Source organism: Phyllosticta capitalensis (assembly GCF_038381095.1).
Source record: "Phyllosticta capitalensis strain CBS 128856 chromosome Unknown BKA78scaffold_14, whole genome shotgun sequence".
Taxonomy (NCBI): Eukaryota; Fungi; Ascomycota; class Dothideomycetes; order Botryosphaeriales; family Phyllostictaceae; genus Phyllosticta; species Phyllosticta capitalensis.
Genome location: NW_027117452.1, coordinates 467,785 through 493,766, shown reverse-complemented (window position 1 = coordinate 493,766; position 25,982 = coordinate 467,785). Strand labels below are relative to the sequence as shown.

The following is a 25,982-nucleotide window of genomic DNA, read 5'->3' as shown; positions in this document are numbered from 1 at the left end:
TGGTCTGGTGTGCAAGAACGCGAGATGTCGAGATGAAGAATTGCGCGACGAGGGGACGCTCAACGTGCTGAAGAGCAGCTGGCGAAATGAAGAACAGACGGCGAGATGGTGGTGAGTCGTAGAAAACGAGGACGGTCAAAGTGGAGCGGAGTATACGGCGAGACGAGGATGCAGCACGAGCGGATGCTCAGGGTGTAGAGGAGAGATGAACGGTTGCGGTCTCGGAGGAGGCTCAACGTAAAGAAGCGCAGAATTCAAGGCGAAGAGTCGAGGACCGAGGAGACGGTCAAGGAAGAGAGGTCGGTGAGGTGAAGAGTGGACGACTCAGCAGATGGAAAATGTACATGTATACTACTAGTGCGGCACTAAGCCGAATCTGGACGCGCAGAGAGGATGGTCCAAGCAACTGAAGATAGCAAAGCAAATCCGATTTTCAATCTGTGATTCCACCCATGCTTGGATAACCCTGACCTGAAAGCAAATCCCCTGTCCTGGACCTCGCGACTGTCCTTGCAAATAGAGCAATGATCAAAAACAATGTCGTACTCGAAAATTTCCCGCTCCACACTCGGTCTCTTTCGAACCTCCCAAGTCGACTCTGTCTCAAAGCTCGGGCGAACCAGAATCTCCCTCTTCCATCGCCTTGTCCTTCTTATCCTTATTCTCATTGTCGTTCTCATATTCCTCCACACCGTCTACCAGCTCATCAATCTCGTCTGAGTCCGGCCATGGGACCAGCTCCTGTGATTCGGGCCCGCGGGTCCTGAATTCATTCAACCGCCGAAGATACTCGCGGACGAAGATTCTCTTATCGGTCGGTCGTAGGTTGAACTCCTGAATCATCATTGCTGACCTCGCACAGTCCTGACAAGTGGTGATGCCATGTTTTCCGTCACTTTTGAGGCACCACTGTTGCTTCAGACGACGAAGCATATCCTCATCACCCAGATCGGCTTGGACCTGGAGACCTTCTCTATACTCATTCACTCTGTTCTCTTTAGGCCAATTCTTCAGCCAAGCTCCGAACGTGTACGCCCTCCTCATACCAAAGTCGTCGACTGAAACTGAGAATTTGACGCCCGGGTTGAATGCTGCAAGGTAGCGTAGAGATGCCGGAACTTTTCGGACCTTTTGTGCGCAGATGTATGCTTTATCCTTGGGTGGGTCCTCGTCTCGATCGTAAGCCCAGCAGTAGGCTGCGTGATCATCTGAAATCTCCAGAGAGGTCGGCGTGAGATACTCAACAATGTGGACCCGTTTAAGGCCATTCATTGTGCGTCCCCAAAATTGATGATGCCATGGACTTTGGTCGTGGAAAAGCATATCGCATTTCTCATATTCCCATCCGCGAAACCTAGATGGTATATAGTGCACTGGCATCCGAAGAGTGAGGAACCTCAACGAGGACGCCTGTGTCCAAGGCATGTGTCGAACACAGATCGTGAGAAAGAGCGCAGGGTCGTCGAAGAGAAATACATTGCTTGAGGTGTGAACAGGGCTGGCCTCGTAGTAAATTTGCCGACAGGACTCCAAAAGTTTGAAATTCGGTAAGTACTCTTCACGTACTCGAGGACAATGGATTCGTTCCCTCATAGCTTTTCTAGCAGAGCATAATCGAGGGCGTGCCGTTAGTCGAAATTGCTTTCCCCACCAGATCCCCGAATCTGAAAACTTGAGAATGCGTCGTCCAAGCGCAAATTCGTATATGAGCATACGCAGCTCCAGCGGCAAGTCGAGTAAACGGAAGGGCTTTTGCTGGCTCTCCGACATGTGGTGAGGAATCGAAGAGTCGGGAGAAGGGCTTCGATCAGAGGGCGCGGCAGGGGAGGCACGTATGGAGTCGTCCATTGCGAAGAGTCTAGAGGATGCCTGTCAGCACAGTCGAAGTGGGTTCGGAGAATTGAAGGCTCACCAGGTGCTTTCGAACTCGGTCATGCAAGGTCAGAAGGCTGTCATTTGTGACTGGAGGGCGAGAGATGTCAGCAAGTCGACTGGATACGTGGAGGAAGTTTGCTCACTCACCTGGTGGTCTACGGGCGTCGAGCGTGTTGAGGTAGATTCGCTGTCAAGCCGACAGGATGCGAAGAGCGCCAGGGTGTAGTGTGCCGCGACCGATGGAGCTACCGAAAAGTGGACGCGTCGCCTGAATCCCACGAGCGAGGGTGTCGCGATGTCGAAGCTGTGAAGAGGTCGGGTATTTGTTCCTCGAGTCCCTCGGTTGGTCGACCGACGAGGGGAGATCGCACGACAAAGTTGTGAGGCTGTTTTCCACCGGGACAGTCGAAATTTGAAGATGTTGGACGAACTGGTTGCCTGAATGGATGGTGAGGACTGCGAGGTTGCCGCGGCAAGAAGGCAAATGGCTGCGGCTTTGATGCAGACGCTCTGCCTCGCGCTATGGCAAGGTCCGCCTGGGAGTTCGGGGATTTATGGTCTGCTGTGTGAAATGGGCAGCCCGAAAAGAGATACGGATGTTTGTCTCGAAGAAGGAAGCAAGCGGAAAGGCCGGCGTGGTCAAGACGCGAGTCGACGTGGTGTTGAAGGGGGAAGACACGAGTGCCGCCGCGGCAGGCAGACAAGAAGAGCGGATGAAAAGGCCGTGCCGAGCGGCTTGGACAGAAAGCGCACAAGATTTGACCGATTCCTCGCGGTGGGGATGGAGGGTTGCGAGATTGTGGTGTTGAGGAGGAGAGATGTGGAGTTGGAGAGCGACTCTTGCTTGCGACCGCAATGGCAGGAGCGGCACCACCTGCTCCTTCCTCACACTTCGCCCCGGGACCGCGATGCAGATGGAGGACTTTCAACTGGTTGAGGACTTGTATTGTAGCGCTGTTGAATCATCATGAGCATGTTCATGTTTGCAGCTGTCCTGCATAGATACCACGACCCCTTCCTCCACTCCTCGACTTGAGCAACTTGTCCTACGATCCATGCTACTCTACCATTGACTCCGAGCGATTGACCCGTCACAGTACTCGCCGTGCTCGAAACTTGATGCAAACAAGAAAAAGCCGAGTTTTCTCCCCTCCATCAACAGATTGAGTTATCGAAGCAAAACGTGGACTCTGATATGTGAAGACGCTAATGCCGATTGCAGCGCGATGTAGCAAGAAACACTCCTCTGAAGATCCCATATCAGTGTGAAAAGGATCAATCCCTCATCGACCCTACTCTTCGTCTGGTTCATCGTCTGATTCGGATTCGGAATCACCATCAGTATCATCATCATCAGCACCTGAGTCGGAATCGGACACCTCCCACGGATAGGTGACGTTTGGCTTTCCAGCATCACTTGTTGGCGATTCGTCCAGTCGACGTCGGAACCCGTCCTTGTAGATCTCCTTGTGGACCTCCCTCAGCGAGAAAAGTCCCAGCACACACCGTTTGAATCTCTCTTGGCTTCCATGCACAAATCCCTCCTCGTCCAGCTCCGCGGCATTTTCATCGTCGTATGCTTGGAGTATGGATTTGAATTGTTGGTCTCGGGTGACTTTGTCTCGATCCTGGATCAAGAATTCGACCTCACTGTCATCGACAGAGACTTCGTAGCTTGTGCCACTGTTGGAATGGGCGAGGAGTCGGAAGACGTTTGGAATTTTGTGGACATGCTCAGCAGATATTGGAACAGAGCCAGAGAGAGCCGTCCACCAGTTTGGTCCGGCCGTGTCCACAAAGTCAAAGTCAAAATCATCGTAGATGCGTATCCGCGTGATGAAAAGAACACTGGTCAAATTGGGGAGAGGCTGAACGCGCCTATCATACCAGTGTCTCAAGTTTGGACCAACGTGGAAACCGGCGTTGATGACAATCGTGAGAAACTTGATTGAGGAGGTTTGCAAAGGCAGAAAAATTTTGTTGCAAAAGGCGGCGTAAGGCAGCGCACTAAGCGCGACGAAGATGTTCTTTTTGAATGGGATCTCCCTGGCCTCCTCGTATATTTGCCTGCAAGTCCCCAGGAGGCTAAGCTGGACCCACGGAAAGTCCGGGTGCGGCGGGAAGCCAGGAAGCTGGGTAACGGGTTGCTGAAAGCCCTCGAGAAGTCTGAGATGATTTTGCGGTTCGATCAAGCCAGCAGCCATGCGAGGGGCTGAGTAGAAAAAGCGTCTTCCCTCATTCCACTGATAGACAGAATCATACCAGTTAAGATAGATGATTCTGCTGCCAAATATCAACTCATAAATGAGCAATCGGACCTCCTTGGGCAAGTCGAGAAATCGAAGAACGTCATGCTTTCGACGGGGGACCCATGGTCCTGCGTAACCTCGATACCAAGGATCCCATCGCTGGCCGTCAGGATCATCTGCGTATTGTTCGACCTTGACGAATTTTGCGTAATTTTCATCCCACTCGGCCGAGAAGTAAAAGTATCGCTGAAGATATCAAAGCTCAGCGCATGTCCATCGTTGCCAACGATAGGAAGCCACTCACCATTGGATCCATTGTGGCCCGGTATTGGAAGGGTTCGTGTGAGAAGAAAGTCTCTTAGAGGAAACACATCGAGTGTGAAGGCTGAGCCCGCGATTCTTCGACAGACGACAAGGACGCAAGAGTCGGAGGAGAAGCCGAGGCGCGCGAGCTATGCAATGCAGCGCCTACAAGCCGTAGAGAAGGAATCCTGAGAGAAACAATTCTTCCCGTGACAATGGCGCAGGAGGAGACGATGTGAGGTGCACGACGCGCCGCGAAGCTCACCGCAGAGTCCACACGCGACAGAGAAGAGGCGCCCAGACGATGCAAGTCGTCACAGGCAAGGTGAGGCAGAGAGGAAGAGGAGAGGTCGTGGAGTTGACGAGAAGAAGAGTCGGAGCAGCAACATTGGCAAGAGGCAGGCGCAACGCACTAGCCCAATCGGGAACATCTCAGCAAAAGGTCGCCCTCGAGTCTATTTTTCTATCCAGATGCGACATACGCTGCTGAGGACTCCAGATATACCCAGGTAAAGATACTTCCTGTGTACGATTTTTAGAGGAATTCTTTGGAAGATGTCCAAGTACACACCTACCGCATAACCAACCCCTCCCTCACCCCTCCTTATCCAACACACACCCCATAAATATGGTGCCCTCCAGATCAGTGTCGTAGTACTTGTCAACCTCCTCAAACCCGGCGCGCTTATACAGCGCAATGGCCGCCGGCATGCGCGGCAGCGTGTCGAGGCGCACCTCGTCATATCCCCGGCGGCGCGCGACGTCCATCACGGCCGTGACAAGCGCATTACCGACGCCTAGCCCACGGGCAGCCGGGAGCGTGTAGAGGCGCTTGACCTCTGCGATTTTGCTGCGACGACCGCTGCCGCTGCCGTTGCGGCTGGTGTAGTCGGCAACGACGCCGCTAACGTCGCGGAGGGCGATGCAGCCGACAACCTCGTCGTCGACGCGGGCGAGCAGGATTTCGCCGCCGGCAGACGGCGCGTACTTGCCGGGCAGTGAGGCGAGCTCGGCGGCGAAGCTTTGGAACGACAGGTCGATGTTCAGCCACTCGTGGTAGGCGCGGAAGAGGGCGGCCGTGGCGGCGACGTCGTGGGGGGAGCGCGCGGGATGGATGGTGAAGGGCGTGGGGGTGTTGGAGACGGTCATTTTGAATTGCGGTGGTGGTGAGCCTACATTTTGGGCGAGGTCGTGGTGTTTAATAGAGCGCGCGCCCTGTGGGTGACGAGATGGAGTAGGTTGTCGTAGCGTCGCGCATACGAATGCGAATTCGAATTCGACCTTTTGCCTCGTCCTCCTCAACACCACACCACCACCATCACCACCACCATCAGCCCCATCTCAGCCGCATTGAGACACTCGACGCCTCCCCCACACGGTCCAGCATCCAATCCGCGCACAGCATCCAACAACATGCTCAATCGCCTGGCCGACGCGTATTTACCCCAGCCGCGCAGCGTCGCGTGTACTCGAGCCTCATGAGCCGCCCAGCTGAAGAGCAAAAAACCTTATAACCTTTCTTTTCCTCGACGAGTACGTACCCCATCTACATCTTGATGGCGATGCTGACGTTTCTCCTCCTAGCCCTGGCCACTCCAGCAATCTGCCATGCCGCCGTAAACACCACCACATGCGCCAACCGCACCTACACGTACCGCAGCCTCGCCGGCTTCGGCTCGCTCCCTTCGTCCGCGCGCGACAAGTACGGCGACACGCTGGGCAGCATCGGGTCGGCAGTCGCGCTGGCGCCCGGCAGCTGGGCCTGGTCGGCCTCCTCGCAGCGCTACACGGGCGTGCTGTGGGCGGCGCCGGACCGCGGCTGGAACACCAACGGCACGCTCAACTACGCCCCGCGCATCCACAAGTTTGCGCTGTCCTTTTGCCCCAACGCCAGCGCGTCGCCGCTGCATCCCGCCCCGCCCAATTTGGTCCTCGAATACCTCGACTCCATATTGTATACTGCCCCCGACGGCGCGCCGTTGACGGGTCTGGACGCCGACGCGGCGGGCGCGGCGACCTTTGCTGGCTTCCCCGACCTGCCCGTCGCGACGTACACGGGGGATGGATTTGGGCGCGAGGGACCAGGCGGGCGGCGCGTGGCGCTGGACGCCGAGGGGCTGGTTGTCAATGCCGACGGATCTTTCTGGGTCAGCGACGAGTACGGGCCGTACATTTACAAGTTTTCGGCGGGGGGAGAGATGCTCGAGGCCATTCGGCCGCCGGACGCGTATATCCCGACGAGGAATGGGAGTGAGAGGTACTTTTCCTGTTACCCAGTCTACTACACATGGAGCTGATGGAATGGTGAACAGCTTCTCCGCCGCCTCGCCGCCCATCTTCGCGCCCTCGGCCCTCCCCCACCCCACGGACCCAACCGCCGGCCGCAGCAACAACCAAGGCTTCGAAGGGCTGACCCTCTCACCCAGCGGCCGCATCCTCAGCGCCCTGCTACAATCAGCACTCGTGCAAGACGGCGGCGCCTCCAAAAGCACCGCCCGCCACGCCCGCCTCGTCCAATACGACGTCTCCGTCTCTCCCCCGCTCCTCATCGCCGAGTACGTCGTCGCGCTGCCGCTCTACGACAACGCCGACGGCAAAGAGAGAGTGGCGGCACAATCCGCCATCCTAGCCCTCAGCGCCACGCAGTTCCTCGTGCTAGCGCGCGACAGCGGCGCGGGGCGCGCGCAGGCAGCCAGCCGCTCGCGCTACCGCCAGCTCGACGTGTTTGACGTGGGCGACGCGACGAATATTCTCGACCTGCCGGATGCAAACGACGTCGACGCGGCGGGGGGCGCCGTGGCGCCGCATAAGGGCAAGCTGGGGGGGATGTGCAGGCGGCGCTGTACTGCCCGTGGCTGGACTTTAATGTCGAGAGCGAGCTGGCGCGGTTTGGGTTGCGGAATGGCCGGGGCGATGATGCGGGGCTGTTGGATGAGAAGTGGGAGGGTGTGGTGGTGCTGCCTGTGTTGGAGGGGGCGAGGACGCAGTCTGAGCCAGCGGAGGCGAAGCCGGAGCCTGAGCCAGAGGATGGGAAGCCGGAGCCTGATAATGAGAAGGGAGTAGATGAAGAAGGAGAATACTACATCCTCGCCGTCAGCGACAACGACTTCATCACGCAAGACGGCCACATGGGGTTCGGCGGCTTCCGGTACGCGGATGCCAGCGGGGCCGACGTCGACACGCAGGCGTTGGTGTTTCGGGTGGGGTTGCCGGAGCAGGACTGTGGGGAGTAAGAAGGTAGTTGTAGTAGGTAGACAATGGAAGCTTGTAGACACACGATACTACGAAGAAAGGGATGCATGTATGGTGGTGTTGAGTTCAATCCATTTGATTGTTGGAGTGTAGTAGTCCCCTTTTCAGCCATGACCATCAACTGACCGAGCAGGTACTGTAGGTAGACAATGTCGTGCATCTCTACCGCCCATGCCGCCTACCCCCTCATTCCTTCGCTCCCCCCCATGTTCCTGAGCCCCCTGTCTGTATCTGATTGTCTCCTCCTCGTATTTGGGCGGGAGCCTTTTTAAACATAAACAAACCGCCCATCATGGTTCTCAATCCTCTCGCTGAGGTTGACATCGCGCGAGAATTCTTCTCCATCAATGGACCGCAGGAACGCGCGCAGAACGGGGACCGAGCCGCCGCCCTCGATGCTGAACGTCACGTTTTCCGCGCTGTGGCTGAAGTTGGCGCCGTCCCAGTGGATCATTCCTATATGAAGGAGGGTTAGCGAGTGAGCGGGTAGGTTGCGTAGAGGAAGGACGAGGGGAGCGGATGGGAATAGCAAGGGAAGGGAGCGGCTAGGTAGGAAGAGCGGGTAGGTCGCGTGAAGGAGAGGTGGAGGGGCAGGGAGGAGACATACCATCCTGGTTGCCCAGGTGCTGATCGAGGTCGATCTCGGCGTCGTTCCAGTCGCCGCTCTCGGTTTGCAGGCGCGCGCGCAGGATGTGGTTGTCGTCGATGCGAATGTCTTCGGCGGAGAGGTGGAAGGACATGTTGCGTGGTGTTTGGAAAAGGTTGGTTGGTGGGTGTGCTGTTGTGCTTTGGTGAGAGGGTGGTTGGTTGGAGGAAGGGGGAGGGGGGAAGAGGGCAGAGGTGGACTGTATATATAGAGCTCGCTGCCGTTCAGTCATCCATCAGTCAGTCAGTCACCCCACAGACCCAGTCCCTAGGTCAGCCTCAGGAGCTTCCGGAAGGTCCACCACCAGTCAGTCGTTTCCGGGGGCAGGGCAGGGCAGGCACCGCCACCAGGTACATTAGGTAGCTCGTGATGAGTGGCACCCAGACCACTCGAGGCCCGTAGCTCCCTTCCTCCCTCCCTCCCCCTGCCCCTCCTTGCCCCTCCAAACATGGCTCACGAACAGACCATTCAACAGGGCAAATGCTTCTGAGCCGACTACCTAGGTGGAGTGGATGCAGGGAGCCGCCGCCGCCGCAGCAGCAGCCAGCCAGCCAGCCAGAAAGAAAGCATAGAGCTCGTGCGTGTGTATCTGTACAGTACACGCAGAATACGAGCGAGGGGTTTGTTGACGCAGGGAGGCTACCTACGAGGGGTCGAGAGGCTCAAGCTCTCGTGCAAGGCATCCATCCCACCACCCCGCCGACGCAATGACGAGGACATATGTACTGTACAGACAGACAATTGGCGCCTGTGGCGGGGGGTTCCTGCTCCTCCGGCGTTTTTTGTTTCGTTTTGTTTCAATGGCGTCGACTCGGGTCCGCCAAAGGACATCTGGATGGTGGTCTGCAGTTCCTCATGTCTCGGGGCATGCATGTACGTACTGTTGTAGCATGGGGATTGGGGAGCATGCCCGCTGCAGTGCGGGGCGCCGCCACGCCACCCACGCCCACAGGAGGGATGCTCGAATGCTTCCAGAATGGCCGTGGGATCGCCGCCGCCGCCGGTGATGTACAGGAGTGATGAGAGGCTAATTCAATTGGGTGGAGCCAAAGCGAGCCACCGACGCCAAGTCGAACACCTTGACGTGCATGCGCTCTGCAGCTCAGGGACGCCAGACGCCAGTCAACAGATGGAATTGGATGGATCAACACGCCGCGCTCGTTGCGGGTTGCCGTTTTTCTTTCTTTCTGCTGCTGCTCGCTGTTGCTCACCTACATACCGGTACGCCCGAAGAAGGGACTGAGGACGAGATGGCCCCTGGTAAGCTACCTAGCTACTTGACTAGCTAGCTACGTACCCAGGTTGTCAACAGGCGGCCGGGCCGGCACGGCACCGCACCGCGCCGGACGCCTCGCCGTAGACGCTGCTTCAAGGCTCGCGGGTGGCGCTTGGCGGCCGTCTGTTAGTTACGTGTATCCTGCCAACGCAAAGTTACCTGGCGGTCGTCGAGTGGTTTGCCTTTCCTCTGCTTCATTGCTGGATGCTGCTGCTGCTGAGGCAACACACTCACTCCTGCCTACGTGACAGACAGACAGGACAAGATGTGGTGTGGTGTCAGACGCGGCGAGGCGAGGCGCGCCAGATGAGGGGGCGGGGCCATCAGCTATCCGGATTGGGGTGGGAGCTATGACATTGACAGGAGAAGGGAGCTCTGGCCAGCCCAGTACGAACGGAGTGACGTGATGGCGATTGGCGGCCGAGGGGTGAGCATGTTTTGCGTCGGTATCGTCGTGGTGTTTGTTGTATGGATATGTATAGCAATCAGGGGCTCCTCTGATAGCCATGTGCAGTCGTCCATTGCATATCCCCACGCCCCTTGTGGTGTTTACATATCCCATCAGTCCAGGTGACGCTCTCCTCTCGGCGTTTTCCTGGTCTTCCGCTCCGCCCCACGGCATCCGTGAGGTCAGGTCCACCCTCTGTCCCGACGCGTTGGATACGGCAGCTCACGGCGACTTGCCAAGAGTTTTGGAACAATGTGGCCACGTTGTGCGAGCGACGCCATGCGATGCGATGCGATGCCGCCAAGCAACAGGTCGATTCCTTCTCTTCTCTTTTGATGAATTGAAGATGTTGACTGGGTGAGTTGGCGGCGGCATTCCAGGGACCGACGCGACGCCTGCGTTCCGCTGCGCTGCGCTGCGGTACGGCACGGATACGATGGCCGCCGACGACACGACAACCATGTCCATCTGCGAGCAATCCATCAGTCATGGCGAGCCTCGAATACGACATGGACGATTGGTTGCAGCCTCAGGCCTCAAGGCAGGCACATGACCGGCGCATCCGGCCCGGTGCAAGAGCTTGTGGACTTGGCCGGAGTGCGACAGAAGAGACGGTGGTGCCGTGCCGTCTTGAGGCTGCCATATCTGAAGAGCAGACGCCGACGCAGATGGTTGTCCAAGCCATGTCATGGCCTTGCTCTCGACTCGATTCTACCCCAGTCAACCCCCGGCGTCTGTCCTCCCACATCTCCATCTCCAGCTCCAGCGGTCCTCTCGTTTGTTCGACGTCCGTCGTCTTCCTACCTCGCCTCGAACCACCATCCGCGGACCCACCACCGGCACCTCGAGTCGCGGGTCTACGTTTGAAGTTGCAAATCGCCGGGCGGCCGTACTGTACAGCGTCCTGCGTGGTGGCGAGGCGTCTGCCGGGTCGCCCTTGCGCGGGACGGGAGATCGACCCGTCTGTTTGACGTCAGCCTTTTGCCTACATCTCGGAGACCCTTTGCCTTTTTGCGGCCGACTCTTCTTCTGGCAGTCTGGTTCGTGGACATGATGCGACCGACGAGTGCGATTCTGCCCAGAGGTTTGCTTGGTGCTGGTCCTCGCAGCACTCGTCCACCGCCGCCTGATTGCTGGCCTGCCTGGTGCCTCGAGCCGACGTCCCTCCTCGTCCCGCGCCACTCTGTCACGCGGCGGAGTAAATAAGTGGCAGTCCTGCTTACGTACTCAATGTGCCCTCCCAGTCTTTTCTCACAACTCACACGCAAATTTTAAGGATTGAAGTAGATTTAGAGAGTAACCATCAAGGACTCTGAATCTTCTTTTTTCTCCTAAAAATTTGCGTTGCGTGGTGGTTGAAATCAGGTGTAGGTTCACTTAGAGGACTGCCACTTTTTTGTTTCACCGCGTGTCTGTGCAGTCCCTGCTGACGTCACTGCGAATCCGCCACCACTGACGCCCTCGAGCCATGCAAGTCATGTTGCGACGTTTGAAGTTGGCCGTTGGCTGCTGGCGTTGCAGAGCCGCGTGCTGCGGGATGGATGTGTGTGGAGCAGCATCAAAGCAAAGACGAGTGGAAAAGGCCGTTACAGAAAAAGCACAGCGGTCATCAACTCGACCACCTCCAGCTCCACCACCAAACGCCAAACCTCCGCAGCCAAACAACCTCCTCTCGACCGTTGTACCACCACACAACCATTGGCCTCGGCGCCTCCTCCTCGTCTACCTACCAGAGGCAAACGACCGCCACTCGATCCTTCCAGCGCCCTCGGCCAACCACGCCGCCCCGCCGCCCCCGCCCGCTCCACTGCATTATCGCAAACGTGGAGTAGAGTCATTCTGCTACGTGCGAAGTTGCGGCCGTCTTGCCGCGTGGGGTAACTATGGCTGATGGACGGGCGAGCGAGGCGAGGCGAGGTGTGCGTGCATGGGGTGCGGGAGAGATTGAGATCTGGTGGTGGAGCTGGCTGCTTGGCTGGCTGCTTTTCTGCCAGACGAACCACAACACAGTCAGCACGCTGGCGGGCTCTGTTCGCATCTTCTACCTCTCTCCTCTCTTTCCTTATCCTCTTTTGCTTTCCTGGCCATCCATCCACGCACAACCCTCTCGTCTTTCCTTCCTTTCCTCTCCTTCTCCACGCCGTCTGTCTGTCCACCTGGGCCCCAACCTACCCCTACAGTACCTAGTATGTACCCACCCGCTCGGCCTGACCGACGAACGAGTACGACGACTGTGCCACACGCATCGCACGCTCGCGCCATGCAGGGCCGTCTCCAGTCTCCACCTCCAAGCAAACCCCACCCACCCCTGTCGTGCTTATTCCCCGCGTATTTCCGCGGCAGTTGCTGTGCTACTGTGCCACTGCCACTGTGCCACACCGAGGGAGGCTGCATGGTTGTTTGCGGCGGCTGAGAGTTTCTGCTACTACTACCACTGCTGTCTGCCGGTATGTGCGCAGGTAAGTACTCCGAGCTGATGGCGGTGGTTGGTTGGTTGGTTGTTCGGCTGCTTGGTTGCGAGAGAGGGAGGGAGCGATCGAACAGATGGACGGATGGATTGGTGGGTGGGTAAGTAAGGTAGGTAAGTTTGTCCTGTTCCGTGTCAAGGAAAGGAGGCTCTGTGAGGTAGGTGGGTTTGCTCATTTCTGCTCTTCTCTTCTCTTCTCTACTCTTCTCTTCTCTCTTCTTACACTTGCTATCTGTTTTTTCCCTTCCTCCTTTTGAGCCGCCTGTACCGCATCTCTTACTAGTGAAGATGTTTTGAGATGACGGTGATGCTGATGGCGCTGGGGTGAGTTGGGCAGACCGCCAAACATCACCAGCTCCGCTCCCTCAGCTCGGGTGGGTTTCGCGCGCTCCAGTAGCCATTTCATCAATGTCCCGCATCACTCGCCGCCTTTTTCCCCTTCTCACCCCCCCATCAGACGCACCTGTAGGCCTGCCTCCCGATCGTTTGCGACGCGCATCTCCTTCACGCCCAAGTCTGCGGGTTTTGGTGCTGGGATAGGTCAACGACTGTGATGAGTCTTCTCGCACGTCGCTCATTACCTCGACACCAGCCTGGTCGATTGATTGAAAGATGGCCGTCGCGCTGTGCTGCGCAGCTGCTGCCTTTTATGTGTGCGTGCGCTTGATGACGTCTTGGTCTTGTAGTCTGCGTCTTTCCCATCGTGGTTGTCTTTGTATTTGTTTTGCGCTTTCGCTTCTTTATCAGTCGGTCAGTCGGTCTCAGTCAGTGGGGAGAATGGCGCTTTGCTGTCTGGCATTGTCAACACGCCTCCTATGGTACATGTGCCTAGTAGGAAGTCAGCCTGGGCTGAGCTTTAGGACATGTAATACACAGTGGGCGCTCACGTGGTGGTTACGACGCCCGACGAGTCTGCTGTACGCCCGGGGCGCGCAGGAGTAGATGATATATAATGTACGTGCATGTAAGTAGGCAGGCGGGTAATTCCTTTCTTCATCCCTTCTTCTCTCCCTCTACCCACGTCCTACCTCCATCTTCCATTACTCTATCCTCCTTCAAACTCTACACCTCCATCTTCCATCCTCCCATTTTCGAGAAAAAGCATTCGGCAATCTTCGCCAAGGCCAAGACCGGGCCCCTCGTTTTCTTCTCCGTCGGCGTTTGTCCCTTGTTCTTTGCCATGGCAATCGGTCCGCACCGCACGTGCACTTGGCCCGCCAGTAAGGTGGTTTCGCCGCCGCCGTCTGATTCGGCGCCGCCCCAACTTTGAACGTCGTGCTTGTACCTTGGCGACCGACCGAGTAGTGTGCTCTGTCGACGGGACCCAGTTTGTCTGTCCATCGGCGGTCCATCGGTCGGCAGTCGCTCCCGTCGGCAGGGTGGTGTGTGGACGGCGTGGCGGCGTGGCGTGGGCCTTTGTTTCCGTTTCCTCTGTTGTCTGATTTAGTACTTCTTCCTCTTTCTGCTGGCTTTGTTGTGACGACGGGACTGCGTACAGCACGGTACCCAGCAACTTCAAACGTCGCCTTCGCTGCTTGGCGGGCCTGATTTGTCTATGCCTTGGTGGCAGCTAGACAGGTTGGAGGGATACGAACGCACGCACGCACGCTCGCAGCAAATGTGAAGACAACTGGAGACGTACGGCTGGGCTGCGGTAGTCGGACAACTTTGCACGTCGTGACTGCTGGGTGCTGCTTGGCTTCTGCTCTCTGCTCTCTCCTCTCTCTCGGCTTCGGATGAGCCAGACTACTCGCTAGCGCACGGTGGTCGTGGGTTGTCGTCGTGGTCGATGTGTTGCGATGCCCTTCGGTTTGTTCAGCATGGATGTTGTGTGTGGTGTTGAGGACAAGGGAGGACGCAATGTCGCCCAATGGTGTACACACACCCGACGTCCCAATGGACCCAAGTCCTCTTCACGGCGTCTCGATGTCATTCTCACGGCGTCTCGATGTCATTCATAGCATCTCAGGGACACTGGCTCGAATGCCATGGCGCAGTGTGGCGTTCTTGCGTCGTCAGAGAGCGGCACACGGACGCCAGCATTCGAGGCGTCAGCAAGGCGACTGGTCCCCTTTGCATTCAACACCTCTGGCAGGTTCATCGAGCGCGAGCAGCACAGCAAGCAAGTATACCCTCGCCATTGACGGGAAAAGACGCGCGACGATGCCTCACATATGGATACCCATATCTTCTAGCAAAGGACTGCCACTGCCATCAGTGGCCACCAAGGACGCCCACACGCCCTCAGCACCTCAACCCCGTGCTCAAACCTCATCCTCAACGTCCCGCGCAAGGCGAAAACCATCGACGAAAAAACACCGCAACATCAAAAATTGCACCATCAGAGCCCCCGGAGGCGATCCGCGCCAGTCAGTCAGCGTCCGCGTTATGCAGTGCAGGGCCACCTGGCTACCGCCGCGCCCGCCAGCTTGAGCGCGGGCCGGCATGGCTAGGTTAGTATGAAAAGAGAGGAGATGGGTTGGTCTGGGGCAGCGGGGGTGGGGGGCGAGCGGGTTTTGTTGGCGTTGCCGCTTCGCCGGGTTTGTGGCGATGCGTGGTTGGAGGGCGAGTTGGGCGCCGCGGTGGGGGAGGTATAACTGACTGCTTTTGTGCGCGGTGCGAGAGGCGAGAGGTGCTTGTTGCCGCTACTTGGTAAGTATTCAGTCAGCTCCTGGCCGTGTTGTGGGCAAGTGTTTGCTGCTGGTTGCGCTGCTGGAACCTCTTTGTCCTCTCCATCACCTCTGGCCCCCCCTCTTGCTCTTCTCGCATAGCCTGAAAGAGCAACAGCAAAGTGGAAGCCAAAGGCGAACATGGCACGGCTGCCGAGCAGCTTCCATCTAGTTGGCGGCATCCTTTTGCAAGTGGTGCTTCTCACGATGCTCTACAGAGCCGCCTGCCCTGCTTTGACAACTGTCTAGGGTGGCAGTTTTCTCATCTTCCAAATTTCACCAGTCGACTTTCCATACTCCTTACCAAATCCTCCACTTCTCCTGCCCATCCGCAAAGCATGCCGCCATCTCTCTGCATCTGACTTGGCCAAAGCACCGCCATACGAGCGAAGCTTCGATCGCACTCTTGCGCAATTCCACCTCTCTAGGACCGGAGACCTCGTGGAGGGGAAAATCCTCCTCCATAGCAGTGGGATTCTCTCGAAGTATCATCACTTGGCGACGACGCAGTCCGGACACGCTGCCACTGTGCTTTAAAACCGCTCATCAGCAATGACGACGACTCAATCAACACGCGCACGCACGCAAGCTGTCATCCAGCCTGTCTTCCCACAAAGCAGGCGCAACGTCACTTGCTCGCACACACAGTCCCGGAACGAGATGAATTGCAAAAAAGAGGTCATGAGTTGGCTGCATGTTGGCGCTCGAATGCGCCGCCGATGTCTATTTCGCTGCTCGCTTTCTCGCAGCCTCGTCCGCTTGCTCGTCGACATTTCCCTTCTCCGCGCTCTCCCTGCTATCCGTACCTGCCAGATTGTCCGTCTGCTGACAGCTTCCCTAGTACGTTGCTAGCCACTCTGTTAGATCGAGTGAGAACGCCCGCCCATACCGCATACATTAGAATCGGCAACACTCCACTTCCTCTGGCCTCCTGGGCCGTAGTACGCCATGCACGCTTCTTTTCCAAACGACCCCACAGACGTCTCCGCACCGCGCTTGCGGCTGCCTGACTGCCTCGTTCCAAGCGACCATGGCCAAGTTGATGGGCTGGGAACCATGGCGTTGGACCCGGCGTCTTGGTTGGGACCTAGGCAATGGTCAGAGGAGCGAAAGAGACACGGCCATCTTGCTGGCTACGGCTCAGGCGGGGTGCTGCGTGTTGTTTGAGTTCCTTCTTCCTCTAATGTGTCGATGCCCCTTGGGACAGACAGTTCTGCTCGCACCTACTCTTGACCGTCTCGTCCCTTTATCCACACACTGCAGTGGGCATGCTGTCCGCCCTTTGCGTTCGATTCAGCCAAGATACTGTCATCCCCAATCGTACTGTTGCAAGCCTCACGACTCGTAGGTCGACAAACACAAGTACCTGGTAATGCTGCTCTATTTGCCGCTGGAAGCGTCGTGAATGCTTTTTTAGGCTGGTTGCGCCGCTGCGTTGTTCTTCTGCGCGGCTTATTGGTCTTTGTAGCTCTCCTCTTTTTCCTCTCCATGCCCCACATACATCCTCCCGCGTCTTCTTCTATCTGCACAGCTTGCGAGATCCAACATTGTGAGCAAAGCAGAAGCCCAAGGTGAACGTGGCATAGTGACCAAGCTACTCCTAGTCGGAGACATAATCTTTTCGGTTGCAGGCCCAATGTTCCGCGGGGATGTCTGTCTCTGCTTGAAGACGTCACCGCAGTTCTCAAAGGCGTCCTCGTTGACCATGCCCGTATGCGGAAGCCGGAAAAGGTAATGGTTCTCAATATTCTGCGATCTATGCATCAGCGTCTTCGGTCTCTCATGCCCAGTGATCCATGAAACTTTTCCGCCCGCTCATCACCGCGGAGCGTGTCGATTGTGATTCAAAAGCAACAGCAGTAGCTTACCATGAACGGATTGCTTGGGAACGGCATGTCGCCAATTACATCCTATTGAGAGAGAGGGAGGGAGGGAGAGAGAGGGAGTTGCTTTCGAAACATCCAGCCGGCGCAGGCTTGCGCTCCGCAGCTCGTGACGATGAGGCTACCTACTCAACTCCTTGCACGACGCGGTCGGGACACAGGACACAGGACACTTGGGTTGTTTGTAAGATTGATTGGTTGGTTTGCATGGTAATGTTGCAGTCCGCCAGCCAGTTGGAGACCCTGATTTCAACGGAGCCACCGTCGCCGCTTGAACCCTGTCCAGCTCCTCCCTCCTGCCTTTTCTCAAAAATCGGAATCCCCGGACTAGTGATGCGAGGCCGAGCCCAAACACCAAGTCGGATGCACAAATTGGCGGGGCTTGCTGGCTTGCTCGCCCTTGCTGTTTGTGTTTGTAATTGGCTGGAACCCATCCCCTTCTTTGTCCTGAAGCCTGTCGCGCCGTTCCTGGCGGCGCTGGTGCTTCACCTTGCGCAAGCTCTTGAAGTGGTCGCCGGGGATGTCATCTCTGTTTGGAAAGCTGACGCGGGCGCAAGGCCTGAGGCTAGGAATGTCGCTTCCCCGGCCGTGGCCAAGGCGTGGACGGCGTCCTTTCTTGAAGTGGTCGCTGATGTTGTCGTCCCAGCGGACAAGAAAGTCAGGATGAGGCTCAATGGTATCATTGGCGCCACGCTTGACGAGGGTGTGGTGGACGACTGCCAGCCGGCCGGCCGGCCGTGAAGCCATTTGCTCCAGAGGCGGCGGGCCAGTGACTCTGAAATCAGAGTTTCTCCAATGCCAATATGGACATGGAGCAGCTCCATTGCCACGGACTGACTCTTTGTAGTAGTCTGTTGGCACTTGTGTCAGTCCAAAGTACGGAGACAGAGGTTGTTGTGGACTTACCGATAGACTCCTCCATAGCTGTTGAACCTCATCTTCGGGCTTCCCATGCTGGGCAGGACTGCCTCGACGGGTCGCAATACTCTCCATTGCGCGTTCAAGTAGGACTTATACGGCGCTTACTCGTCTTCCTTCCTCCTGAGCGAGCAATTTTTCCTTACCCTCCGTATGAGCGTTGTCTTGGTGTACTTCTTGCCAGGCGGTGGGGTGTAGGTCGCGCGACGTGGAATAGCATCCGGGTGCGGACCAGCGAAACATTGCTGGTTTGAAGCAGCGCACTGACGGCACGAGGCGCTGTGATCATCGAGGACCTCTTTTCGGCGTCTTTGCATGGCTCACAGGCCTGCTTGCGCTCAGGAGGAGTGATCAACTCGCAGGGAATGTGTTTGGAGCCTGCGAAGTGTGTGACACACTGGACACAAGGTCCGTGGTCGCAGCGTTCTTGACCGACAGGGTAATGTGTAGACCAACAGCCTTGGTGGTGACATCTATTTAGAGATCAGCTGGAGCTGGATCAGAAGTGAAAGGAGAGAGCCGCGTACCAAGGCCCATGGCCTGCAACTTCTGTGCAATGCGATCGTGAGAGATGGATATGATCCCTCAGAAGTTGATTCTTGAACGACAGTGTGACATGGAGACAGAAGGCCTTGGTGGTGACGTCTGCTTAGAGGTTAGCTGGAGCTGGAGCACAAGTAAAAGGAGGGGAGCCGCGTACCAAGGCCCATGGCCTGCAACTTCTGTGCAATGCGAGCATGAGGGATGAATGGGTCCCCTGGGATGTTGATTTGATCGATGGAAAGACGACCACAGGAGACCAAGATAGCGACTTTTGCCGTTCTCAGTCGAGGAGCGCACGTAGAGGTGTGCGCCACCGAGTGTCTTTTGGCGCACTAAGCTTGAATCAGCATGCAACGATGAGGCTTGAACGGTTGAGCTTACAGTGCCCAGAAGTCGAGTTCAGTCAGTGAAATGTTCCGGGCAGAGGGAAGAACCAGTAGTACGATTGGGCGACGGCGTTGCGCCCACTCGCTGATCCAAAGGTCACGCAATGCGTATTTTGAGAGGCCGACCTGAACGTTTTGGCCAAAGTGCTCTAGCTGGCACGAGCTGACGCAAGGCAGCGCGTGAAGAGTCTCGGGCCACGCAGGCACCCCCTCCGATTGTAGCCAATGGAGGAGGCCGGTGGCCATGTGGAGGAGCCACGTGATGCTGAGACCTGGAATCGGCGAGTGGATTAGCGGTTTGTTGTGGGAAGGGGCTTTGCATGTGGGTGCTCACCAATTTCAGCTTTGAGACGCGTTTTGTGGTTGAGGAGTGGTAGAAATGATGATTTGATGGTGTTGAGGTTGTGGGAAGTCAGGGTTAAGCGAGAGGGCGGCGACGAGAGTCACTTCCTCACCACCAGCGCAACTCCGCATCAACCTTGTTCCGGCACGTCAACAAAGGTGTGAGGGCAGCCGTAGCGCCAGGCAACGCTAGGCTGAAAGCGGAATGACGTCGCTGCCTGCTGTTCACTCGCTAGTTCTGCAACTTCTGAACGTGGGAATGGCAGGTCAATGTAGTCTGCTCATGCTCATGATCGTTCTGGAAACGACTCTTTCTTTGGACCAACATTGGTCTTTCAATCCACGGTGTCTCGTGTTTTGGTAGGGGAGCAATCCACTGTTCTAGCATGCGCTTCTCTTGCAGCCGAGTGTCTTCCTTTTGACAGAACACGACATGTAGGGCTCGGCATCGTCCAACACCAGCGAGCTGCATCAGATGCTTCGGGTGCTTTCTTAACAACCAAAAATGCTTGTTTCAGTCAGGCATTCTTCTACATTCGATACCCTCAAAATGTTTTCTCCAGAGCAGCCAAACGAAGAGGCGGGCAATCATCAACACCATGGTGTCATACAGTCAGGACACCTTTTCTCGACACCCTTTCGAAACCTGACTGCTAATGTTTGAAATCAGTCTAGAGACCGACGTCTGACCAGCTGCCTTCTTTCGCGAGCCCTTTCGTCAAGCTTCGCTACGTCCCATCACACTTCCACGAGAAACAACTCCAGGTGATCTCGTTCCCTTTCCTACAGAGAGACCCCCGGGTCGGGGCAAGCCTCACGCATCATAATCCGGAGCAGCGGACAACGATTACGAGGGAATGGGACACGGCCAGAGTATTGTAGACGATCTTCTGGTGGATCGGGAGGCTATTCGGGAATCATGGTTGGACAGTCAGTCGTAGAAGTAGGAAGGCTCCAAAAGCGCAAGTTGACGTCGACTGGTGGACTGTCTCTGAGCGTGTCACAACGAAGTCCTGGAAGCCTTATGACAAGCGATTGGCGTTCCTCTCAAGCCATCCAGCGGTCCAAAAGGATTAGATTTTTGCGTGAGAATGAAGGTGTCATTATCTCCGGCCTCTCTCAATGTGTATTCCATCAAAGACTCCCAAGCGAATGATATGGCACAGATGGAATGGTAAGGATGGCTTGCGGTCGGTCGGATGCAAGCTGGCAGGCGGGCAGATGGGCAGGCAGGCAGGCGGGCAGCAGCTGCATGGTGGGGAGAAGAGTCAGGATAGGCGGTCTGGTGCTTACATCATCACTGTCGAGAAAAAAATAGATTTCACTGACATACCGCCCCCTTACCCCCTGTCCCTACCCCTGTGACCCCCCATGTGCATGTATCTTGGTATTTTAAAAAGTTCTCCGGCCAAAGTTCCACAGACGTTTGAAGTTGCAGAATTCTGGCTAACCCTTTTCGTACGGCCGCCCACTCAGCCTCCCTCCCCGTGCACCTCCTTTGTCAGGTCGTCGCCTGCAAAGCCAGCCGCTCTGGCCAATCTCTCAAGCGTTTGCGCGTAACCTCTTTTCCAGACAACGAAAAGCCTTACTCCATTCGCCTTCCCTCGTCAACAGGTGCCAGAGGACCTCAGGCGGCGTGCATTCGGTACCAAAGAGTGAAGAGAGCTGCGGCTGTCTAGCTTCAAGCGCGATGGCCCCGTCGACACGTAGTACTTCGCGGCGCTCGCAGGACTATCGCTACGGCGAGCCGCCTTAAGACTTATGGTACCGTCCAGCTGTTTGGAAGGATATCTCGGTCTTGCAACGCTGCGACAAAGGCGAAGTTTCTGGGAAGTCGTGGCTCTGTAGCAATGAGTATCAGTTTTGATTGAAGGTCAACGATGCTGCGAGTAGACTTCGAATGTCTTTCCAGAAGGAACTCGTCCGTTTACCCATCCAGCTGCGGACTTTCATCACCGTGCTGTCCTTCCCAAGCCTCCGCATCTCCTCTTTGATTGTATCCTTGAAGTTGTGAAAGACGCTGTAGCTGCTACTTCTATCGTTGCGGAAAAAGCTGCGAGGGGAACGGCGAAGATTGCCATCAGCCCAGGACGTCCTCCAAGAGCTGCCGATCCAATCCAAGAACAGCGCAAATCAAACAAGCCTGCAAATGCTCACTCTCGGGAAGCTCTTCACTGCGATGCGACCGGTGTATCCTTCTGCGATTGGACCAGCATTGGTTGAGAGTTCATGATGGCCAAAAGAGGAAGATTCATACGGGCGGTAGTTGGGTCTCGGCTTGCCCTCGCAAACCTTACATGCGGAATGTCCACTGTCTGGACATGATAATTTGAGGTCGCTGCTAAATGACGCACTGATCGGTGTGTGTTGAGTATTCCCAAGCACTGGCCTGCCTCTCCGCATGCGCCATCCTTCCCAGGCTTGGCTCTTCTACTCCAACTCCAGCAGTCGGGTTTGTCAGAGTAGGGAATAAAGCGGTTAAGTCCGTCTCTTCTATTCCACCTCTGCCAGGGGCAGTAATGCGGTGTAAGAAGATACCGAAGCACTGATGGACAGCAAGCTTGTCCTGCGTGGATACCTCCAAGGCGAAGAGCCTCGGTAGTGGCAAATCGAAGAGCTTGTAGCGGTTTATCTCTGCCACGCTCGGGCGTCTTCGTGGCCGTGAGTGGCGGCTTGCACAGGATCCAAGGCTGCACTCGACGCCTGGTTGCGCTTGTGTATCCCTTCTCGCCTAGCTTTAAAATCGCAGCCTTCTCCCAATATGTATGAATCGAAGAGCAGGCGTATAGCTCTAGCCGCAGAGAAAAATAGGCCAACACCGCGCCGCGCTCGGCGCTGGTATGCGCCGCAGAAGAGGAGATGCTGTCCGGGTACATCCCCATCGTCTTAGAGGAGCCTGGGTTGCTTTGCTGCTCCTTGCAGGGAGTTGAAAAAGTAGCCATGTTGTCGTCCTCCCTTTGATGGTGTTGTTCGAGCATTGGCTTGCAGAGACGCCGGTTTTCGGTGTGAGCGCTGACGCTCGAGCAGCGAAAGTTTGAATGCGCGCTTTTTCTGGCGTAGCTGTAGCGACTTGCTGTGGTAGTGTGAGGATTGAGAAGCGTACCTGAGCTTTTGATGCGCACGCGTCTTGCACCTTGACATTGTCGCGCTTGGATTTATCGTCCCTGCGATTCAAGGACGAGACATTGGAATCCTGGAGCATCGCAACCGTTCCGCTTGGTGTCAGGTGCGGAGGCAGCTCATCGTCATCGTTGACGGCGGAGGCATATTAGTCGTCGTGAGCAGGGCATGCGGTACTCTGTGTCGATGAACCAATCGAGCCAGCCCAAAGCCTGAGTGCGGCTGGTCGTCATCTGTGGTGTATAGTATGGAGAAAAACCCGGTCCCTGCTGCGCTTGCTGAGTCCAGGCCATGGTTGTTCTTAGGGCTGTGGAACGCCCGGAACTGGAGCTATCTCTAGTGACTGCCCAAAGCTCCGCTCTGACAGGCATGCAAAAGAACACTTCGCATCAATTAGTGCAGGCAGATGCTGTGTCAGTGGGTGTCGCCACATATACTTGGTTCCGTGGGTTTCCCTCAATAACTTCGGTCACGTGGTGCAGTGACGCGGCCGGCTCACGCCCTCTATGGAACGAAAGCGCTCTTTTTCAAACCGCACCATTGGCGCACACTATGAGGGTAAAATTAAACTGAGTCCCTAGTGGCAGGTGGCCCAAGGTAAGTTGCAGGTTAATCGGGGCGCCTGCCAGGTAGAAACCAGCTGCCAAAAGGATGTCGCATAACTGAGTAGATGCATTATGGTGACTTGAGTTTTGCTTTGTGTCCGAAAGCCCTAACTGCTCGCCAACTGCAAAAGACGATGCAGCCATAAAAGCAACCATTCTATTCCATTGCTGCACTGTTTTGATTGCCAGAGAGTCTGAAAGAACACTTGCGGCAGGTTTCCCAGCCGCTTGGCCAACAATTCGAAAGACTGCAGGTGACTGTTCATCATCACTTGCAAAATTGAAGATGCTCAGCCATTAGAAAAATATTGAACCAATCATGGGACAAGCGATAATTCAAGGTGCCTTTGGTGCCCTATGTACTATTCTACTGCCATGTTCCGAGTGCAAGACTTATGCTCCCATCAAACCTTCTGCGTCCCATTCCCATCAAAGCACCGGATTCTCGGCCATTTGTTGATGCCCATGTAGTAATCACGCGAGACGAAAGCCATTTCAGAAGCCTGGCCTGAAGTTGGGACGGGTAGTCCGGATGCTTTTGCTCTCGCTGTCGAAATGGAAAGGATCGGCCCCGTCGAGTCTAACAGGGCCAAGCTGGCAGAATTGCGGCCAGGAGAAGATTTGTAGCCGGAGGAGTACGGCCAGAAGACGGAGTGTAGCCAGTGACGGGGCCCATGCGGGGAGGCGACACGATCGGGCGCGGAAGAGAGAAGTCTCCCTCCTCGAGAATGGTTGGCATCAGCCGCTGCCTGATTTGCGCGAAGCTGGCGCGGCGAGGCACCCGGCAGCGCGGCGGAGGAGCAAAAAAGGAGTTGCTGCTGTTGCGGCGCGCGTGGCCGCCAACAGAACCACCACCCGGGACAGCAGAGTCCGGGCTGCTCTTTAGGAGGGCCGTAGATGACTATCTTTGGGATTGGATGTGGTGCGACCATTTGGCCGAGGTGACTAGGCGAATCTGTTGTGTCAGCAACACCTTACTGTCAAACGAAATCTTTGGGTTCCTTACCAGTGGTCGAGAACATCGGCTTGACGTGGTTTACTTGTAGGGCTCCTGATATGAACCTCTCCTTCCTCTCCCTCTTCTCCTCATCCCACCAACGATAGGCCGTTGCGTCATTGTAGCACTGTGGAGGACTGAGAACAGTTTTTTGAGAAAACCATCGGAGACCTCACACGACTGCTGGCGGAGCTCCGTGCCTTGGCGAAGGATCAAAGCTGCGGATCGTAGATGGCGGCTTGCACCTTGCGCGGGACAGGTGCAGTCTTCTCGTTCTCGTGATCAATGATGGGCAAGCCCTGACCGGACAACTTCATGGTGCCGTGGCTACGCCTGAAGGTGTCGGCGTCGGCTGTGCTCATCCCCATCCACAAGGTCTCGTGAATCTCATGTGCGTCTCGACCAAGAGCAACGAGTAGCAGGGTGATATTGCAAATTGGACGGCTTGGTCCTTCAATTTGTCCCAGCCGGGCGGGGGCTTCTTGTTTATAGATATCTTGTTGCAGCTAAGGGTTAAATTGGATGTATTTAAACTATATAGTAAGATATTTAGCCTATAGTTCCCTCTATATAAGGCGTTCAACCTCCCTAGGGTTATTTAGGAGGATTATATATAGCCTTATCTACCTAGTAGGCCCTTAGGAGTCTAGAGGGTAGAGGCTATATAGTAGGTCTTTTTAGATATCCTTTGCTATGACCCTACTAAGGTAGGCTTATAGGGGGAGGATAGAGGCTTTAAACTTAAGCACCCTAGTACTTGTAGACCTGTAGGTGCTAGTAATAACTTGTAGGTAGGAGTTCTTAGCTTGTTTAAGTTAAAGGATCTATACCTTAGGAGTCCTGCCCTTTTTAATCTATAATAGAGTAAACTAGATAGAGGAGCTATATATTAGTGTTAATTAGATAATAGCTATATAGATCTACCTTACTTATTTAGAGGACGCGCCCCACGTGCTTACTATAGTCTAGGTAATTATATTTATTTGCTATATTACTTTAGTCTTTATGTGGGCAATATGTGGGCCCTATTAGAGTTTTAAGTCTAGTATTATACTAAGGATACGTGCGGTGGGGGAGGGAGTTATAGTAGTAGTATTTATTTATTTTAAGGTAGTTATATCAGCTCCCCTGCATCTAGTAAGGTGGATAAGGGAGTACTTATTAGGAGTAAATATTACCCTATACTATGCTACCTACTAGATACAGTAGATATAGGCTCTTTTAAGTTTAGTATAGTTCTTAGCTATAGTTCTTCTAGTGGCTATTATCGGTGAGCGCAGCGGCCCGAGTCCATCTACTACTGTCAATAGTAATAGTATTGGTAGATCTACTCTAATAGCCTTACTAAGCCTGCCCCTGCTTTTATAGGTAAGTAGTATATAGACTCCCTAGGTAGCTACCCCTAGGAGGACATGCTTCTTCTTATTGATTATTCTTACTACCTATAATTACCTTTGCTACATACCTTATTAACTGCTTTAACTACTGCCCCCCTTTAGTATTATTAGTTAGTTAGGTGCCTACGCGCCCTACCCTTTAATATATTTTAGTAACTATACTAGGGGGTAGTATATTAGGGGAGCCTTCCTAGTGCATCTATATTAAGGCTGAACCTATAAAGCCTCTAGTTAAATAAAGATAGTAAGAGAAAGAACTTAGTATTTTACTAATTTAATAGGATTAGAAGAAGGAGTAGTAATAGATTACTATAAAATAGATAACAAAAGACTCCTAACTCTAGTAGTATAGTTGAGAGCTACAGCTAATTATAAAAAGAATAGTTATAATAGTTACTTAAAAGGAACATATAATTATAGACTAATAAGGGTTGCTCTTAACACTATATAGCCTATATACTAAAATAAACTAGGCTTATAAAAACTTTATAACTTTACAACTAACAGACTCTTAGCAAGTAGGGAAAAGAGCAAGGACTAGAACTAAAGGCTAAGAATAACGAAGGAACATATAATCCTATAAGTAAGTAGGAGAACTAGTAGTAA

The 25,982-nt window shown here is 55.1% G+C and overlaps 8 protein-coding genes across 8 annotated transcripts; 1 reads left to right on the top strand and 7 right to left on the bottom strand.

Annotated features, from left to right (window-relative positions):
• Window positions 1–454: 454 nt before the first annotated feature.
• BKA78DRAFT_364113 (uncharacterized protein) lies at window positions 455–1,848 on the bottom strand (the record flags this gene model as incomplete). The annotated part of the gene is made up of 1 exon (XM_066892511.1): window positions 455–1,848. The coding sequence occupies one exon, from the start codon at window positions 1,846–1,848 to the stop codon at window positions 604–606; it is 1,245 nt and encodes a 414-aa protein (XP_066738319.1). The 3' UTR covers window positions 455–603.
• Window positions 1,849–3,167: 1,319 nt separating this feature from the next.
• BKA78DRAFT_357940 (uncharacterized protein) lies at window positions 3,168–4,440 on the bottom strand (the record flags this gene model as incomplete). Its single annotated transcript, XM_066892326.1, has 2 exons — window positions 3,168–4,370; window positions 4,429–4,440. 2 exons carry the CDS (start codon window positions 4,438–4,440, stop codon window positions 3,168–3,170), a joined length of 1,215 nt encoding a protein of 404 aa, XP_066738318.1.
• A 376-nt stretch (window positions 4,441–4,816) lies between these two features.
• Window positions 4,817–5,666, bottom strand: BKA78DRAFT_328824 (acetyltransferase, GNAT family). The gene is made up of 2 exons (XM_066889625.1): window positions 4,999–5,666; window positions 4,817–4,949 (listed from the first exon to the last, which is right to left on the bottom strand). Exon 1 carries the CDS (start codon window positions 5,574–5,576, stop codon window positions 5,022–5,024), a length of 555 nt encoding a protein of 184 aa, XP_066738317.1. The 5' UTR covers window positions 5,577–5,666; the 3' UTR covers window positions 4,817–4,949; window positions 4,999–5,021.
• A 317-nt stretch (window positions 5,667–5,983) lies between these two features.
• BKA78DRAFT_334319 (esterase-like activity of phytase-domain-containing protein) lies at window positions 5,984–7,660 on the top strand (the record flags this gene model as incomplete). Its single annotated transcript, XM_066890189.1, has 3 exons — window positions 5,984–6,684; window positions 6,740–7,223; window positions 7,262–7,660. 3 exons carry the CDS (start codon window positions 5,984–5,986, stop codon window positions 7,658–7,660), a joined length of 1,584 nt encoding a protein of 527 aa, XP_066738316.1.
• Window positions 7,661–7,947: 287 nt separating this feature from the next.
• On the bottom strand, window positions 7,948–8,419 carry BKA78DRAFT_334318 (Cyanovirin-N; the record flags this gene model as incomplete). Its single annotated transcript, XM_066890188.1, has 2 exons — window positions 7,948–8,135; window positions 8,287–8,419. 2 exons carry the CDS (start codon window positions 8,417–8,419, stop codon window positions 7,948–7,950), a joined length of 321 nt encoding a protein of 106 aa, XP_066738315.1.
• Window positions 8,420–14,965: 6,546 nt separating this feature from the next.
• Window positions 14,966–15,367, bottom strand: BKA78DRAFT_300794 (uncharacterized protein; the record flags this gene model as incomplete). Its single annotated transcript, XM_066887290.1, has 1 exon — window positions 14,966–15,367. The coding sequence occupies one exon, from the start codon at window positions 15,365–15,367 to the stop codon at window positions 14,966–14,968; it is 402 nt and encodes a 133-aa protein (XP_066738314.1).
• A 2,028-nt stretch (window positions 15,368–17,395) lies between these two features.
• Window positions 17,396–19,161, bottom strand: BKA78DRAFT_300793 (uncharacterized protein; the record flags this gene model as incomplete). The annotated part of the gene is made up of 6 exons (XM_066887289.1): window positions 17,396–18,055; window positions 18,133–18,231; window positions 18,255–18,364; window positions 18,385–18,459; window positions 18,687–18,850; window positions 18,911–19,161. 6 exons carry the CDS (start codon window positions 19,159–19,161, stop codon window positions 17,396–17,398), a joined length of 1,359 nt encoding a protein of 452 aa, XP_066738313.1.
• Window positions 19,162–21,428: 2,267 nt separating this feature from the next.
• Window positions 21,429–22,199, bottom strand: BKA78DRAFT_300792 (uncharacterized protein; the record flags this gene model as incomplete). The annotated part of the gene is made up of 1 exon (XM_066887288.1): window positions 21,429–22,199. The coding sequence occupies one exon, from the start codon at window positions 22,197–22,199 to the stop codon at window positions 21,429–21,431; it is 771 nt and encodes a 256-aa protein (XP_066738312.1).
• Window positions 22,200–25,982: the final 3,783 nt, after the last annotated feature.

Excerpts from the sequence above, each read along its gene's own strand:
- BKA78DRAFT_328824 (XM_066889625.1), bottom strand. The coding sequence starts at position 5,576 with ATGACCGTCTCCAACACCCCCACGCCCTTCACCATCCATCCCGCGCGC.